General features: G+C 45.3%; 1 protein-coding gene, 1 long non-coding RNA gene and 1 other non-coding gene across 3 annotated transcripts in view; all 3 read right to left on the bottom strand.

Moving 5' to 3' along the window:
* Positions 1–12,558: 12,558 nt before the first annotated feature.
* On the bottom strand, positions 12,559–12,630 carry trnah-gug (transfer RNA histidin (anticodon GUG)). Its single transcript has one exon. It is a non-coding gene; the product is annotated as a tRNA-His (tRNA).
* A 2,604-nt stretch (positions 12,631–15,234) lies between these two features.
* On the bottom strand, positions 15,235–16,473 carry LOC134082137 (uncharacterized). Its single transcript, XR_009939574.1, has 3 exons — positions 16,246–16,473; positions 15,747–15,992; positions 15,235–15,657 (listed from the first exon to the last, which is right to left on the bottom strand). It is a non-coding gene; the product is annotated as an uncharacterized LOC134082137 (long non-coding RNA).
* Positions 16,474–16,868: 395 nt separating this feature from the next.
* Positions 16,869–18,504, bottom strand: part of LOC134083423 (uncharacterized) — a 2,667-nt gene continuing 1,031 nt past the window's right edge. The window contains exons 3-6 of the mRNA XM_062539748.1: positions 18,068–18,504; positions 17,187–17,375; positions 16,962–17,076; positions 16,869–16,878 (exon numbers count right to left, since the gene is read on the bottom strand). The exon at positions 18,068–18,504 is cut by the window's right edge and continues 568 nt beyond it. Coding sequence (XP_062395732.1) covers positions 16,869–16,878; positions 16,962–17,076; positions 17,187–17,375; positions 18,068–18,504 — 751 coding nt within the window. The remainder of the gene's footprint in view (positions 16,879–16,961; positions 17,077–17,186; positions 17,376–18,067) is intronic.

Genomic DNA, 18,504 nt, shown 5'->3' with positions numbered 1-18,504 from the left:
CCCACATCCTTACATACCCTTCACCATCCCTAGAGATTGGCATGGTGTTTTTTCAGTTAGTCTATTAGCTGGTTTCATGCTCATTGAGCTCAATGCAAATCAAACCAGGTAGTAGGCTAATTGAAAAAAAAAAAAAAAAGAAGCACCATACCAATCTTTAGGTTAAGTGAAGGGTATGTGATGATGTGGGGCTGTCTGCCTCATGAGAATTTAACACATGGTTGATTCCGTGTCAAATCAGGACACTTTCGGATCTCATTGTCACAGATTGCATTTTGCATTTTGTCCATGCTCAGGGTGGGAAATGAAAAAGAAACATTTGCATAAGACAAGTCAAATTGGTGTTTTTAAAAAGAAGAGGTAATGCAGATTAAAGAAAAAAATATTTAAAAAATCGTTGTATATTCCCACCAAGTGTTAGGGTGCTCTGAATATGAGATCCAACATTATTTTTCAAACTTGTGAGGTCTGCTGTTCAGTCCCTGATGGAATTTCTTTCTTCTTTTTCTGAGAGTGTTTCTACTGATCTCAAAAAGGGGGAAAAAATCAACAGCCTATGTTGAGTAAAAATATGTATTCTGTAAGTCTAAACAGAGCCCAGCCAAGAACTCCAATAAAATGTTGATCAACTTTGAGGGACTGCTATGACCATCCAGGATGATCCAGACCACTCGTGGTGATTTTACTGCATGCTATTCCAATTTATGCACCAGCCTCCAAAATTTGAGCCTCCTACAAATTCTAGTTCTTGAGCAATGAGCTTATGAACTTTGACAAACAAAAGAGGCAGAGCAAAATTGACACCCCCCTCCCCCCGTAAAACTGTCTAACTTGGAAAGTATTGATCTTAGCACAAACACATTTTACAGAGTGTCTCCTGGGTAACATAGGTACAAATGGTATTTTTTTTTCAGATTTTTTTGAGACGCAAGTGCGTGCGCTCTGGTTGATTTGACGTGGAATGACCCTCTTGTGTTTTGACTTATTGAATCTCCTTTACTGTAATAGGCCAGTCAATCTAGCTAAAAAAAGGGCCAAAACTTAAACTAATTGCAATAGTAATGGTTCATACTTTTTATTGATCCTTAAACCCTCCTGCATCACATATTACAAATCTACCCATTTATATTTAGTGGAACATACTTTTATTCAAGATCAAAGGTAGCAATTTCCCATGCATTTTGCTATTGGGATTTACTACAGGTGAAATGAGTAAAATGTTAAACTATAGATATCAAATTGAAACTTTCACAGTTGTTTACTCACATTAAGGCTAATATTTTTTGTATTGCAAGTTTTCTGAAATGTGATGTTTATATATGCAAATGAGACCAGTTTTACCTAAATATGCAATAATTTGCATATATTTCTAGAAAACTAAATCTGAGCAATAGGTACAGTCAGCTTCAAAATAATTGCTGCATTTTGCTTCTATATTGGATACCAAAAGCCTATGCAAAGGGAATATTAGATATTACTTCATATCACCTCAGAAATGAGGAAATCAAGTCAAGTCAAAATCAATGCGTTTCAATGGAAGTACATTATAGAACAAATGATTGTCAATGATATGGTATGATGGAAGTATCTCAATGCATGCCAAGTCACATAAGGAAGATATTGACCTTTAGACAACATATCAAGTGAGTTGCATGCACTGAGATACTTCCATCATACCATATCATTGACAATCATTTGTATAATGTACTTCCATTGAAACGCATTGATTTTGGCTTGACTTGATTTCCTCATTTCTGAGGTGATATGAAGTAATATCTAATATTCCCTTTGCATAGGCTTTTGGTATCCAATATAGTAGCAAAATGCAGCAATTATTTTGAAGCTGACTGTACCTATTGCTCAGATTTAGTTTTCTAGAAATATATGCAAATTATTGTATATTTAGGTAAAACTGGTCTCATTTGCATATCTAAACATCACATTTCAGACAATTTGCAATACAAAAAATCTTTGTCATAATGTGAGTAAACAACTGTGAAAGTTTCAATTTGATATCTATAGTTTAAAATTTTACCCATTTCACTAGTAAATCCCAATGGCAAAATGCATTGGAAATTGCTACCTTTGACCTTGAAAAAAGTATGTTCCACTAAATATAAATGGGTAGATTTTTTATATGTTAATTAGATATACCTAGGGATCACAAAAATCTTGGAATGATTACTATTGCAATTAGTCATGGGTCAAACACTAGATTGACTGGCCTATTGGGCAGCCAATGGGCTAGGGCCGGCCCTGTAGCAGGCGAGAAGCTAATGGTCTAATCCGATTCAATGATCTATGCTAGGCTGAAGCTAAAAGTTGTATCGCCAGACTCACAGAATGGCTGGATGAACGGGAACAAGGTAAATATCGATTGTTTTGCTCGAGGGGAGGTGGAAAATGAGCGTATTTCCAAAAATGGCGGAATATCCCTTTAAGATCAATTTCCAAAAGATGATTTTATTTTCCTCTTTTTAGGCAACTTTAGCATATGTTCAAATACTTATGGAGGGCACTGTATATATTTCATGACCATTAAAGTGATTTAATATTGAAGGTTTCATATGTATTTATTTATATTTTAAAGCTAATACTTGTCTCAGGTGATTTTCATATTAAATGTTTAGAGATATAGTGTGTATATTAACACAATAAACTTACATTTCTTTGAATTCTGGACTATTGTAATTTTCTTTTTAACAGTTATGCAAGGCAAGTTTACTTATATAGCACATTTCATACACAGAGGCAGTTCAATGTGTTTAACAAAGATGAATGAATAAACTTTAAAAGAAATAAAATACAAACATGGAGGGGAAAAACAATAACAATGCTGAGTATGGGCCTAGAGAGGGCAATGTGGGCTGCCCATGCGTGGCCATTACAGGGCCCACGCTTTTGAGCGTGGGCCTAGAGAGGGCTTAGGGCTAGATGAGGGCAGCCCATAGGGGCCTGTGCGGGCCTAGTTAGGGCTATTAGGGCTAAGTGAGGGCTGCCCCTGCGGGGCCAGCACTGCGGGCCCAGCGCTTTGCCGATGAGCAAGCCCTCAGGGGCCCACCGTGGGCAGCCCGCTAGGGGCCCCAGCGGCAGCCCACAGTGAGCCTACAAGGGGCCCGCGCGGGCTTGCTTGCTGGGAATAGTGTTACGTATTAAGTAGCTATCTTCACTTTAGTTGCCTATGTGTGCTGGCATTGTGTATTTCGATGTAATAAACTGCTTTAGCCTACTACACGACCACAAGCGGCGACGAAGAGAGGGTCTAGGCGTCTGCAAGCGTCAACGCGCCGCAATAATGGACATGCACCTTAAGGTAGGCTTTATTTGCAGTCTACCTGCTGAAGTTTCAGCAACGGCGTTACTCTGCTTGCAATGACTTCCGGTTTGCTCTCTTGTTTTCAAGCAGAACTTGTTATCAATTATTCGAATGTTTACAGACTTTCAATTGTATGGAAGAGCAATAGGGCCATCTATTATAAATCTCTGAGAAAAAAAAGTCGAAAGGCAGGGATAAAGTTTGTGATTGTTCCATTGAACATACAGCGTCGAGTGGCGCAATGCTAGCACTAGGGATGGGAATCGGTGTTTGCCTAGGGACATATGGCTAGCTCCTCCACCCGGTTCGGGGAACTTTGATAACCTGGAGCTAATGTTCTCTCCAGGGTATTAGAAGGTTACTGAAAAACTAACCACAGGAGAACCAACGGCTAATGTTATTTGCTGGGATTCAACCATAATATAACGTTTCTTTTTTTAGTTGTAAAAACATTAGGGGAACGTTAATATTTTTTGACAACCTGGAGATAACGTTCTCTAAACGTTAGTAGTAGGTTACTGAAAAACTAACCTCAGGGGAACCAAAAGCTAACGTTACTTAAAGTTAGCAGAACATTATATGCTTCAATGTCTCATCAGTCTCGAATGCTAGTTAGTTTAAATAAGTTAAGTTATTAAGTTACATTTTACGTTAGAGCACAATTTCAGTCCAAAACTATAGCACTCCGCCAGCGCCTCTGCAAAAGGGTTTGGCAGTACCTAAACTTAATAATGATTATGATAAATTATGAAGCTTAATAATAATAATAATAATAATAATAACCTAAGTAATAGCCTAAAGGCTTAGCCTACATTTAAAGAAACAAAGAAAGAGTAATAATAACAGGCAATTGAGCGGACTGGTCTGATCGGACTGGTCTGAAAACCGTCCATTTGTAAGCAAAATCAATAATTACGATCTTTTAGTTTGTTTACTGTTACCTAGCAACCACAACGTAAAGTCATTGAAGTAATACCAAAGATCCTTCATTACTAGTCTCCTCTCAATTGATTACATTGCAAACCGTAGGGTAATGGGCTAGTGAGCAGGTTACCAATGTTGGGACTACGAGTTCGAATCCCAGTGAGGATGATATTTCTTTTTTTTTTTTTTTTTTTTCCTCAGCCAAAATAAAATATTGTGCTAGTTCGTACGAACGACTCTCTATTCTCTTTGGCTTAGTTCACACTGGCAGTCGAAATCGGATGTCTTGCATATCCGATCAGAACCTGATCTTTCTGACTGACTGTTCTCATTGCATATTGCAAGTGATCACATCCGATCACATCCGATCTTGGTGTGCAATGCTCAGATCCGGTATAAATTACACACCTGGATTTTCATCGTCCCGTCTATAGGGAGGGAAAGTGAAAACCAGCGCCCCAAGCAGTTGCGTTCCTATCGAAGAGCAGCCCCAATGTTAAGTTCCATAGACCGACTTTTCAAATAAATACTACGCAGCTATACCAGCGATCTTATCCACCAAAAATATTTTTCAGTCTGTATACTGTAACAATCTACTAACTGTGAAAATAGCAGACCCTATTTCGCCTTATTTTAAAAAAACGTAATTGCTCGTTTCATTTCATAAATGGACTACAACTACAAGTGATGTGACACCCTTCGACGACGTTACTCACCTAGCATGGTTTGTTTAATAGCCTGTTAGCTAGTTGGTTAGTTAGACAATCACACTTACTGTCAGCTCTTGTGTGAGTAGGAGCACAACACAAGTTATCCCAACATAAAGGTAATTACCACGCAGTTTACATCGCTCTCTGTTATTACAAAAATATGTAAAGCCAGTTAAGCAAATTGCCGTTTTGATCAGTTGGAGATGAAGCGCCCAAACTGGTGATGTCAAATGCTACTGTAGCTACTGTAGTTCGTTATCACCATGTTACAAACTCAAAACAATTAAAGTGATCTTAAAAAATAAAGTATGACCACTAGAAGCAAGAGCTGACCTAAATGCATAGCATATTGAAGGCATTTAACTAAGTTCCCATTGTGGGCCGAGATATATTTTCTTTAAAAGAAAATCCCCTCCACTCCCGCTAACCTCTAGGAACGCAACCACTAGATGGCGATTACTTTCCCTCCCTATGCCATGGCCATGCGAACTGCTATGAAGCGCTAGGCAACCGCGGTTGTTGATGAGTAGCCTGCCCTATCAACGTTACGTGACTTTAACAGCCTGCTTACCAACATGTAATGGGTGCATGTGTGTCGGACTCAGCATGTTTATCCAACATGAACAATCTTGAAACGGCCCGTTTATGTGGATCCAGAACACTATGCACCCTGCTAAAATCCCCTTGGCCTTTGGAATTAAAATAACCCCACATCAACACCTTCACCCTTCACCATACTATGAGTTTGGCATGCTTTATATCGGTTATTAGCTGTTAGCTAATTAGCTGGTTTGAATTGCATTGATCTCAATGAGAATGAAACCAGTTACCCAGCAAGCAAATAACGTTAGCTTTTGGTTCCCCTGTGGTTAGTTTTTCAGTAACCTACTAATAACTTTTAGAGAACGTTATCTCCAGGTTGTCAAAAAATGAACGTTCCCCTAACGTTTTTACAACTAAAAAAAGAAACGTTATATTATGGTTGAATCGCAGCAAGCAAATAACGTTAGCCGTTGGTTCTCCTATGGTTAGTTTTTCAGTAACCTTCTAATACCCTAGAGAGAACATTAGCTCCAGGTTATCAAAGTTCCCCAAACGTTTTTACAACTAAAAAAAGAAACGTTATATTCTGGTTGCATTTATCTTTTCGCACAACGTTGCGACTTAGTTGTTTTTTTGGTATCTTATTATCAAAGAACATATCGTCTGGTGGACTCTACTCCTGGTGCCACCATTTTCTTAGTGGCCCTGAAGCGACCCTGATGGAGACTGTCTTGGTGACGAGGAGGGTACTGTGTTCTGCCCTTGTCGAAGTCGCCCAGGTCCTGCCACAGGGATATGACCTGATGCGCCTCCTCCTGGGTCAGTGCAAGACTGTGGCTCCTTAAGGCCACAAGGCAGCTAGCCAACTTCTCCACAGCTGCATAGCTCGGGATGTTGTCTGGATCAACAGATTCCTAAAAGAATGAGATAAAACACAGTGACACACTTGCAATGCACAATATATTTGGGTGTTTTTTTTTTTATTTAATCAGTCATGTATGAAGTGAAATCTTACATCAAGGTCAGATAGAGACTGCATAACAGCAGGAGGAGCTGCTGCTGTTATGACTGATGATGGCAAAGGGGATGCCCAGGCAGTAGTGGCAGCGGAGGTTGTAGGACCAAGAGGAGGAGTGATGGTGGGTGGAGGAGCGGTGGCGGTAGAGGCTCTGGGACCAGCACCAATGGGTGGAGGAGCAGTGGCGGTCGAGGCTCTGGGACCAGCACCAATGGGTGGAGGAGCTGTGGCGGTCGAGGCTCTGGGACCAGCACCAATGGGTGGAGGAGCGGTGGCGGTAGAGGCTCTGGGACCAGCACCAATGGGTGGAGGAGCGGTGGCAACAGACACCGTCGGAGCAGGAGTAGCGGGAGCTGGTAGGGTGGGAAGAGGATTCTCCTGGATGGGAACAGTGAAGTCCTCAAACTCCTCAGGCTCAACATAGCCCTCATCCTCAGCCACAGCCACGTCCTGTGTCTCCAGAGCAGCCAGGGTGAGCTTGTAGTCTTCCAGAGCACAGCCAGTCTGGTCATACAAGTACTCAATCCCTATGAGTTCTCCTGAAAAACAAAACATAAAATAAGCACAGGTTATCATAGGTCATCAACAGGTAGACATAATGAAGTGCAAGTAATTACTTATGTGTTTTTATAGACAAAAAATGTGTACCTGTATATTTCCGCGGAGGTGTGTAGTCCACCAGCCTCATCCCTACAACCTCCTCTGCAAGCTGATTCACAGCATGGCGTAGAAGGGCGCTGTAGGAGTGAGGCTCCACTCTCCCCTCCGCAGCCATGCCCCTGTCCTCGTTCCACCTGGCAAGCCCATCTACCAGATAGGCCTGGAAGAACGTGGCACTGGCCAGTGTTCCTAAAGATAGAAATAGTTGTTTTAGTCAACTGTGCTTTAATTCTTTACATCAATCTACACGTTTTTGTGCTAAAGTTGAGATGAGTTTTTACCTGGGATGAACCGGTTCATGTGGAGATGGAAGCTCTCCAGTGATGTCGACCCCCTGGCACAGCGGTAGGTTGGCAGAGTGTGCCCACCTTTCTGCAGCGTCCCCGTCTGCATGTACAGCAGCACGCCAGGGGGGTCCTGGAGGCAGCAGAGGTGTTTCTTCTGCCCCTTCCAAATCTCCGCCATCCTCTCACTGTGGATGAGAGGCACACCCAGGGTGTTGCACCCCCTCTCCCCGCTGTAGGACTCCCAAGAGTTGAGTGATGAGTGCCTCCATCTCATCACTGCTCCTGGTGGTCCGCCTGCAGTGCAGCGCCATCTCCGCCCTGGTGATGTGGCGCATGACGTCTGCATGGGTGGAGGGGTGGATGTGCCTCCCAGCCAGCTCAGCCTGCTTGGCCGCCGCCAGGGCACGCACGTCGTCCTCATCCCAGATGAAAATGCACTGGCTCAGCTGGTTCATGAAGCCAGCATAGAGGGAGTGGGAGTCAGTGGTGCACCCAACGGCAATCCGGCGCATGAAGTGCCATATGTCCAGGCGTATCTCCATACTACCCCATTGCCGGAACATGCTGTGTAGATGTGTGGACCCACAACAGTCTCGATCAACATACAGCACCTCAGGTGGCGGCACTCCAGCATCCTCGTAGCGGCTGATGAGGCCACCGATCATCTTCCCCAGACCGTAGCCCTCACTGGCCGTCAGCACCGACATGATGATCTGGCCGTGCTCGTTCCCGACGTTGGTGGCCCAGGATGCTGTTGCACGGCTCTCCCCTGCCAGCTTTTTCACGATTATTTTGGTTGAGTCCATCTTGAGAACTCGACCAAACTGGGATGTTATGGAGGCCTTTATCTCCTCCAGCCTGCTCAGCACATCCTGCGAGTACACCTGCATCAGCCAGCGATGCTTTGGTACTGTCACCATCGCTGGCAGAGCTCCGATGTCAACAGGACCCACCAGTCCCGAAGCAACAGCCTGCATCAGCCCCCTGCAGTCTGTAAGGAACTGGAGCTGCTTCTGCAGCCAGACCTCCGAGTGCTGCTCCGCCAGCTGCCTTTGTACCTGGCTGCTGCTGTTCCCCAGGCCCCTCTGCCGCATCTGCCGCACGACCTGCATGTCGCAGCCCAGCTTGGAGGTGAGCAGACATGGGAACTGCACCCGGTGGCCGATGTCCAGCTGGCTGACGATGTTATGGCTCCAGCTGATCACCTTCCTCTTGCAGCCCTTGCAAGCCAGGTACTCTGCCACCATGAAGTAGGTCCCGCTGACACCTGTGACCTGCCGTACCCGCTGGTGCAATCCGGCAGATGTCAGCTCCTCCTTCCCACAGTCTTCATGCGGGCAGAGTAGCCGCACGCGCCACAGCTTCCTCGGCATCCAGAGGAACAGGGGGTGGCCGAAGTACCTCTCCATTGGTGGAATACCAGTGGGGGCAAGCGATGGCTGTGGGGGGTACCACCACATCTTGTCCACCCTCTCAAAGCAAAGCTCTGGCTGTCCGGTCCTGGACCACTTAAAGAGGGCCTTTGATATCCACTGCTGGTCTAGGACTGGCAAGGCCGGTATCCAGCCAGCAGGGAGACAAATTCTGCTCTCTATGAAACAAAACACAAGAAATGCAGTGTAAGTCATTTGTCCCGAACACTCACTAATTCAAATGTCTGAGAGTATCTTTGTATTGTTTTTTGCACATTGTATCAGCTGTGTCTATGTCATTTGTATATGGCATTTTATTCCTATTATTCTTATTACTACTATCTCAAAAAAAATGTAATGTTGTATCTACAGGCCAATTTCAAATAAACTGAATTGTATCTCACGTGCTGCTATTGCCTCCTCCATATGGTCAGCAGCCATGACCAGGTCCCTGTCATCCACGGCACACGGTGGCTCCAATCCACGCAGCTCTACTGCCGGGACAGGTGGGCGGGCATGCTCCGATAAGCCTCGTGCTGGCACTGCTGGAACAGCTAGAGAAGACAATAATGATTGAGTTTTAAAAATATATATGTATGTGTATTCACATTACTATTGTCATCACACACCTTTAATTACATCAGACTTACTAGGCTGAAACCTGTTGGCCGAAGAAGAGACAAGTCTTCTGACAGACATGTCAAGGCTCCTTTGGTTCAGGCTCTTTCCCACCAGCAATGCACGCAGTGATGAAACTGGCACATGCGGAGCACCACTAGTGGATGGCGATGCAGAGGCTTGGGGCTGACTGGTGGGAGGCACTCTGGGTGCTGGGGACCGGCTGCTGGGTGGCACTCTGGGTGCTGGGGACCGGCTGCTGGGTGGCACTCTGGGTGCTGGGGACCGGCTGCTGGGTGGCACTCTGGGTGCTGGGGACCGGCTGGTGGATGCTGCTGCAGAGGCTGAGGCAGAGGCACTGCTGACAGATGAAGTGGCCCGTTTCAGCTTAACCCTCATGTTGTCCTAAAATCTTACCGACGTTCGTTGTCCTTGGGGTCAATTTGACCCCAGCTAAAAAAACTCTCAAAAAATGATACAAATTATTTTTTTTACCCAATTTTTTTTGTGGTAGGTACTTAACAAGAGTGTAATAACCACCATCAAAAGCCATACAAAACAATCCCACCCCCCCACACCCCTTTATGAACCCTGGAACCCTGACTGGCAATATGGCCAATCCAGTGTCAACAGCCCAAAGGCTGACTTTTTGGACTTTTTCAGACCTGCCAAAATAACTTATATGTAATATGTACTTGTATATGCAATAATGATAATAACTACATGTTCTCATACTATTACAATAATAATATCCATAATTTGTCAAATATTCATTTTCATCATGTTTCATAAAAATGGGGTCAAATTGACCCCAATACCACCAACGTAACTATTTTTTTTACAGGACATTGGAAACATATTTTTGTGCAAATTTCATGTTTACTCTGTTGTACCCTTCAAATGAGGAAAAGTCATGAAACTTGAAGCAAAACAAAAGAAGTGAACCATATATTTTATGATGTTAAACACTGCTTGGGGTCAAATTGACCCCAAGGACAACATAAGGGTTAATGGAGATAGCCTCCCGGCCCTCAGGGAACATCTCCATGTAGCGCCGGAAGGCTTCCTTGTTAGCGCTGTTGGTTAGGGCGTCCTTCATCTCACCCCTCTCATGCTCCTTGATCATGGAGGCCACCAGGTACCCACCATAACCAAGGGCATTCTCCAGGACCCACCTGAATGTCTGCCCCCTGAACACACCGACCTGCAGTGTGTGCAGACCCAGGACACAGACCTCATCTCCTGGGTTGAGGCCTTGGGCAACCGCAGCTTGCTTGGCCGACTCCAACACCTCACCTGGTGGAAGAGGACGTGACCATGGCTGGGCCCTGTTCTTCACCCGGCCAGCATCATGGGAGTCATTTAAAATGACTGACCCATCAGCTCTCTTCCTGAACACTGGCTCCATGTCTGTCAGTAAGGAAGACAATGTTAATACCTCATGTTTACCTGAGCACCACCTATCAGAAGAATAGCCTAATGAAACATATTAGAGACTATTAAAAAAGGGGTACATTACAACATTACAGGGGGGAATTATATAGCAATAAGGCCTTTGCTAATAAAATACCACCAAAAGTGATGATGACAAAAGATAAAAATAGCACAAGCTTCAAGTAACGACTCTGTTCAAGGTAACATTAAAGTTATGTCCCCTTTAGAAAACTAATTTATCACTCATTTCTACCTGGCTTGTCATGGCAGGCTAATACTAACGTTTGCCTCAAAAAATAATAACAAAAAACATTCACTTTCACTGAGTCAAGGTTTATGAATGAGGCTGACGAGTGACGACATGAAAAGCACCTTTCAAGACACCCAGGTCGATAGTTCAAAGGTACCGACCGCTACCTTCCCCCACCTGATCTCTGCTTACTTTCACTGAATGGAAAATTTCGTTCTGGCAATAATACGAACTACAAATACTAACTATAAATTCCAACACCTCATGCTGAGTTCGTTGTGTTTTAGTTGTGTTTTCATTGACAATCAAAAAAAATTGACAATACCGATAAGATAACGTTACTTTTAGCCTACCATTAACGCTACAATGTTAACCAGCCTTAAGTACCTCAGGCTATCAAGTAGCAAGTTAACGGTTGGGGGAAGAGGCGGGGGGGATAACTATTTACAGAGTCAGAATTAAATGACACTGTACTGAGACTCCAATATACAGTTCGATAGTTATAATACAGTAATAAAAATCCAACATAAAACACACCGATTAAAAATGAAATATAGGCCTATCTACCGTTAACGTTAACTTTAGGCTACTTACGATAAACTACAATCTAATCGTTCGTAGCTAACTTTAACTATATATGGCTTTTAAAAGTTAACGTTAGTATCATTGCCAAAACGTAATTTTCCATTCAATTAAATGAAGGAATAACACAGAAAGCAGCTGGTTGTTTCCAAGTGGGGGGAGGTAGCGGTCGGTAACTTTGAACTTTATCGGGGGGGTTATCAGCGATTATTCAGTAAATTAGTTTTAGTCTTTCGCTAGCTAACATAAACTTTAGTGACAGTCAAATACTGAAATGGAAAAAGTAAAAACACTTACCAAAGCAGTCGAAGGAATAGCAGTCGATATCGAAGTTGAATTTTCCACAGGTAGACAAGCAGGTAAATTCTCGTCCAAGTGTTCAAATTTACCTGAGATGCGCTCAATGAATTAAAAACCCCGCTCCTAGGGCTGGTGGAATGACGTCGCGCATAGTAACAGCTCTCTGATTGGCTCATCGTTCGGCCGGCTGTAAGCAGCATTGTCATTGGCCAGTTCGCGGTCGCTTTGCGGTCGCAACTCGTACCGTGATTGGCTGTGACGGAAGTGTGGTCTCTCGACACACAGCCGGCCGTACGCGCCACTGGCCCTGACAGAACCGGCGGCCTAGGCAGGCGCTCACATTGTGTTTCCAGACACAATGCCACAGCAGCAGGCTGTGCAGCGCTGCATTCTTACATTCTTCCTAAGGCTCAAGAAGGGAGATGAGCCGACATGGCAAGGTCTAGCTTTTCACGCCCACCTTTCCCGGGCGTAAAGGGCAATAATCCAGCCGCTCGCAAAAGCTGCCGTGACCCGGATTCGAACCGGGGTTGCTGCGGCCACAACGCAGAGTACTAACCACTATACGATCACGGCTAACCACGGGCGTCGTGCTCTTTCCCTGGCAGTAAAGCTCCTCTCAGAGTGTACTGGGAAAGAGCCTAGAGTGACGGCAAGACAAAACTGCTTCCCATACCGGGAGTCAAACCCTGGCCGCCTGGGTGAAAACCAGGAATCCTAACCGCTAGACCATATGGGAGAAGACACTCTGCCCCCGTCTTGTGAAAAGGCAAAGGCGTGCGGGCATTCGTGCTGGAGCGCTAGGAGCGTGACGGAGGTCCTGGACGGGCTGACTGGCTTTTGACCAGAGAGGATACGGAGGCCCGCTTGAGGCCGCGGCTAACGTGCTGGCCAGCAGAGGACAGAAGGCCAGCTTGGAGATCTTCCCGGCGCGGGCTCAAAAGATGCCGACGAGCCAGCCAAGAGTCGAACTTAGAATCTTCTGATCCATAGTCAGACGCGTTATCCATTGCGCCAAGGCCATAACGCATCTGTTGTGGTACGGATGCTATTTATAGTAACACGTTACCTTCCGTTCGCTGGTTCGAATCCCGTGTCATGCAACACTTTTTAAATGATAATTGCAATCTATATTCTTTAGATTTCAAGAGGAATGTGATTAAAACACATAGGTGTAACAATATGAAACGTTTAATGCTAAATGTTTAAAATAGCAGTGAACGGTAAGAATGTGTACATTGTAAATGCAGGCCACTCATTGAATATCTCTGTAGCTGAATGCATTTATTGCTGATGCTGTATATGATAAAAAAGGAAGAAAATTTAGCAAAGTGTGGCTCTTCATTGTTTTGAAGACAGGCATTACATTCTTAGGCTACCTTGTGCAGTACAAGTAGCCATATTTCAATTGCATGTCATGTTGTTGTAGAATGTATTGATTGCAAATGATACAATAAAAAAGTAATTAATAAATAATTAATAAAGTGGGTCTTTATTAATGCCATGGTGTTTTAGAATGTAGGCTATTGATTGCAAATGCTGTATATAATAATAAAAAAGCAGAACATTTAGCAAAGTGTGGCTCTTTATTGTTTTGAATACATACATTCATTTTTTAAGGATACCTTATGCTGTACAAGTAGCCATATTTAATTTGCAAATGTGGTACGACTATAGAAATCACTAAGCTTAGGCTACTCTTAGTCCTTTTAGGCTGACTTATTTGCATACTACACAATCACAGAATTAGCTGTACTGGGCAGTAATCCTCTTGATTATCGTACCCTGTGTGTTTATACTATATGTTACTAGAAAATGACAAAATAGATTTTTTTTCCCCATTAATCTGTGCAAAGTCAGTTGGCACACATATAGTAACAGAACAATAAAACAGAACAGAACACAGAAACATAAAACAATAAAATGTGAAATATGTACACTGATATGACTGCTCATTGCTCTTTTTTCTTTCCATACCCCTTTGCTGCAAGACCAGCCCGCCACTCAGCCAGAGTCACATTTGATGTAGTTTGGCAAAACCAATTTCCAAAATACTGTTGATGAGTGGCTGGGTCTCGCTCAGAATTGCACTGCTTACAGGTGATGGTATCAGTTCTCCGTGTGTAGGTCCTCTTCTTTTTTCCAGTCTGCTCCTCTTCTGTTCTTTTCCTTTTATGATAGTACGGAGTTGTGTAGGGCACATCTGCCATGGATTTACCAGCAATTCTGGGAGGAACCACAGAGCCTTCAGAATAGGATGCAGGTAATGGTTTAAGTGCGAGCAGGACTGGTTGGGGTGAAAGCTGAGTCTGGGGTGCGAGCAGAGGCTGGGGTGAGACCTGCTGCTGGGGTGTGAAAAGAGGCTGCGGTGTGAACTGAGGCTGCGGCGTGACCTGCCGTTGCAATGTGACCTGCTGCTGGGGTGTGAAAAGAGGCTGCGGTGTGACCAGCGGCTGCGGTGTGACCTGAGGACGGCATGTAAAAAGAGGCTGGGGTGTGGCCTGTGGTTGCGGTGTGACCAGAGGCTGGGGTGTGACTTGCGGCTGCAGTGTGACCTGCCACTGGGGTGTGACCTGCTGCTGGGGTGTGACCTGCCACTGGGGTGTGACCTGCCGCTGGGGTGTGACCTGCTGCTGGGGTGTGACCTGCCACTGGGGTGTGACCTGCTGCTGGGGTGTGACCTGCCACTGGGGTGTGACCTGTGACTGGGGTGTGACCTGTGACTGGGGTGTGACCTGAGGTTGCAGTGTGACCAGAGTCTGGCGTGTGACCTGCGGCTGGCATGTGGCCTGAGGTTGCAGTGTGACCTGAGGCTGGGGTGTGACCTGCTGCTGGGGTGTGACCTGTGGTTGCAGTGTGACCTGTGGCTGACATGTGACCTGCTGCTGGGGTGTGGCCTGCTGCTGGGGTGTGGCCTGTGGTTGCAGTGTGACCTGTGGCTGACATGTGACCTGTGACTGGGGTATGACCTGCCACTGGGGTGTGGCCTGTGGTTGCAGTGTGACCTGTGGCTGACATGTGACCTGCCACTGGGGTGTGGCCTGTGGTTGCAGTGTGACCTGTGGCTGACATGTGACCTGCCACTGGGGTGTGGCCTGCTGCTGGGGTGTGGCCTGCTGCTGGGGTGTGGCCTGAGGTTGCAGTGTGACAGGAGGCTGCAGTGTGAATTGAGGCTGGGGTGTGACCTGCTGCTGGGGGGCAAGCTGAACCTGGGGGGTGACCTGAGGCTTGGGTGCGAGCAGGGCTGGTCGGGGTGGTGCGACCTGAGGGTGAGGAGGTGGCAGGACCGGATTTGGATTCAGCAGAGGAGGTTGGGGAGCTGATGTTGTTGCCTGAGGAGGTGGCTCGAGGGCTGCCAAAAAGGCTGGTGTACTTCCATGAGGGACTAGGGGGTTACGTCTGCGTTTCACCTGTGCCATCCCGGCAGTGTTTGGTGGCAATACAAAGGAATGGGGATTGTCCACAGGGCCGGTAGGCATACAGGGTCGGCCTTTCCTCTGAACAGCAGGCGGCAAACTCTCTGGGCTCACAGTTGTAGGCTTTGGTGCAGCAATGCCTTGCTCCAGAACATTCTTCTCCTGTGACCGTTCCCTTTTGTTGTGCCTGCACACATTGGCAATGACATTTGTTCAATGTATTTGCACTGATTAGAGAATTGATTTTTATCATTGTTCTGAATAGATTAAACTTACCAAGAAGCAATGGTTGCACTGTTCATCACTGGGAGCTGGATAGTGGTCCTCTCCATCACTACAGCATTGTTCAAGATGACTTGCCGGATATGGATGTATGCCTTTGAGACAAGAGTCCATCGTGCATACCTAACCCCATTGATGCGTCTGGCTCCACGGTACTCCTCGCAGAGCTTAACAAAAACTGCCTCACACACCCGATTGCAGTCAGGCCACTGTGCAGGACTTCTCCCTCCTGCAAAGCATCTGAACATTTATAGAACATCATAAGTGATAGTTGAAATTGCCTTAATGTCCTGCTATGTATTAGTTCACTTGCAGGTGATTTCACTAGCTGAGCTACCTAGCAGACGTTGAATCAGCTGATTTAGTGAGTGGTTGTAAAGAATTGTGTTTTTTTTTCGTTCTGAAATTGTACAACTCTGGTGATCGTGCATTAGACAATATACTGTAGAAACATGCCGCATTGCCATTTTTACTCAAACAAAATAATATGTACCTTTTTGTACTCTCCACCCCTGGCACAACAGTTCTTTTAGTGGCTCGGAATCTCCCCTTACTGATGGTGTCCTGGTGGCGTGGAGGATATATTGTGCGTCCTCTGTCATATTTGGACAAGGACTCCCAAAGGGTTATGATCTGGGCAGTTTCCTCCCTTGATAGGGCAAGAGAATGATCCTTTAAGTTGAAGAGATAATCAGCCAAATCCTGGACAGCTTGGAAACCTTCAACATTGTCAGGTCCGACGGAGTCCTACATTAAACAAAAGACCATTTTGTACACCTGTAAGATGTGCATTGTAATTGACACGTTTCAAGAAGCCTATACTATTAAAAAAATAACTTACATCAGGACCAGTAGATTCAGATGAATTTGAGGGCTGTTCACCAGTGGTCTGCTGATCACCAGACACACTGAGTGCGTTTTGCTGGGGAGCTACATTAAAACAAATCAGAGCAGACAGAAAATGTTATAACTTGTGTGTTGTGTCAACATCATTATTTGCACCTTTAACAATTTAATACAAACTTACGAGTTTGACTTGTGGGCACTGTATGAAGTGTAGGTACAGTGGGAGGTACAGTTGCTGTTGGTACAGCTGGCAAAGTAGGTGTGATGTTGCTAGCAGCAGCTGATAGAGAGCACGGATGTGCGGGCCATAAGGTCTCTAGAGAGGGTACAGTTGGATCCTCCAAATTAACTGGCTCCACATACGACTCTTCCTCTGCAACAGTGATGTCCTTGTCCTCCAGGGTTGCACAAGCCACTTTGTAGTCCTCCATCACAGCATTGTTTTGGTCGTAAAGGTATTCAATACCTAACAGCTCACCTGGAACAACCAAAGAACCAAAAATGACAACATGTGTTGTACCGTTTTCATTGTACAGTACTGCATTGAGCAGTATTGCATGCTAGAACATAAGTGAACTTTATGCATACCAGTGTATTTCCGTGGTACGGTGTACTCCACCATTTTGTGGCCAAGCACCTCCTCGGCCAGCTGGTTGGCAGCATGCCGCAGTAGACCACTGTAAGAGTGTGGCCCTCGTCTTCCCTCTGCTGCCAGAGTTCGGTCCTCATTCCACCTTGAAATGCCGTCTATCAAATAGCACTGGAAGAATGTATCACCTGCAAGGGTTCCTAAAAACATAATTTCACATCACAACACACATTAATACAACGTCAACAAATATGATTAATGTAACCTATACATTATAAGGTACAGTTTTCACCTGGGATGAATCTATTCATGTGCAAATGGAAGCTTTCCAATGACGTTGAACCTCGTGCACATCTGTAGGTTGGAAGCAGGTGGTCACCCTTCTTTATGGTCCCAGTCTGGGTGTGTAGTTGGAACCCAGGAGGGTCCTGAAGGCAAGGAATGTGCCTTCGTTGCACTTTCCAAATTTCTTCCATCCTGGCTGAATTAATCAGGGGCACACCAAGGCTGTTATGACCCTTCTCCCCGTCATATGCTCTAAGCAGCTCTTTCAGCAATCCCTCCATCTCAGTGGCCTCCCGCACAGCCCTCTTGCAGTGCAACATCATTTCGGCTTTTGTGATGTGCTTATGTACATCAGCCTCCGTTGGACGCATTTCTTTCCCCTCAAGTTCTGCCCGCTTGGCTGCCCTGAGACGCTGTAAATCCTCCACATCCCACACAAAGATACAACAACTCAGTTTGGCCATAAAGCTTGCATACAGCACATGAGAATCAGTTGTGCATCCAACTGCAAATCGTCTCATGAAATGCCAAATGTCCAATCTGATTCTCATGTCTGGCCAAGCTGCAAAGATCTTGTGCAGGTGGGAGTTCTTACAGCAATCTCGGTCCACATATAAAATAGCTGGTGGAGACACCCCAGCATCCTTATACCGCCTCACAAGCCCCTCCGCCATCTTTGCCAACCCCCAGCCCTCACTAGCTGTGAGGACACTCGCTATAACATGGCCATGTTCATTGCCCACATTTGTTGCCCAAGCAGCTGTAGACTGGGCCTTTCCTGCCAACTTCCTGACAATTTTCTTTGTGGAATCCATCTTAATGACTTGTCCAAAAAGTGATGTAATGGAGGCCTTTACTTCTTCCAACCGGCTGAGGACATCTTGGGCGTATATTTGCATTAACCAACGGTGCTTTGGCACTACTGGCATAACTGGCAAGTCCCCCAGAGGGATGGGTGAAATCAGACCCGAAGAGACAGCACGTGCCAGTCCTCTGTAATCAGTCAGGAACTGAATTTGCTTGCAGAGCCAG

This window comes from Sardina pilchardus, chromosome 6, assembly GCF_963854185.1.
Source record: "Sardina pilchardus chromosome 6, fSarPil1.1, whole genome shotgun sequence".
NCBI lineage: Eukaryota > Metazoa > Chordata > Actinopteri > Clupeiformes > Clupeidae > Sardina > Sardina pilchardus.
Note: the sequence above shows the minus strand (reverse complement) of the source record. Positions and strands in the feature narration are given on the sequence as shown.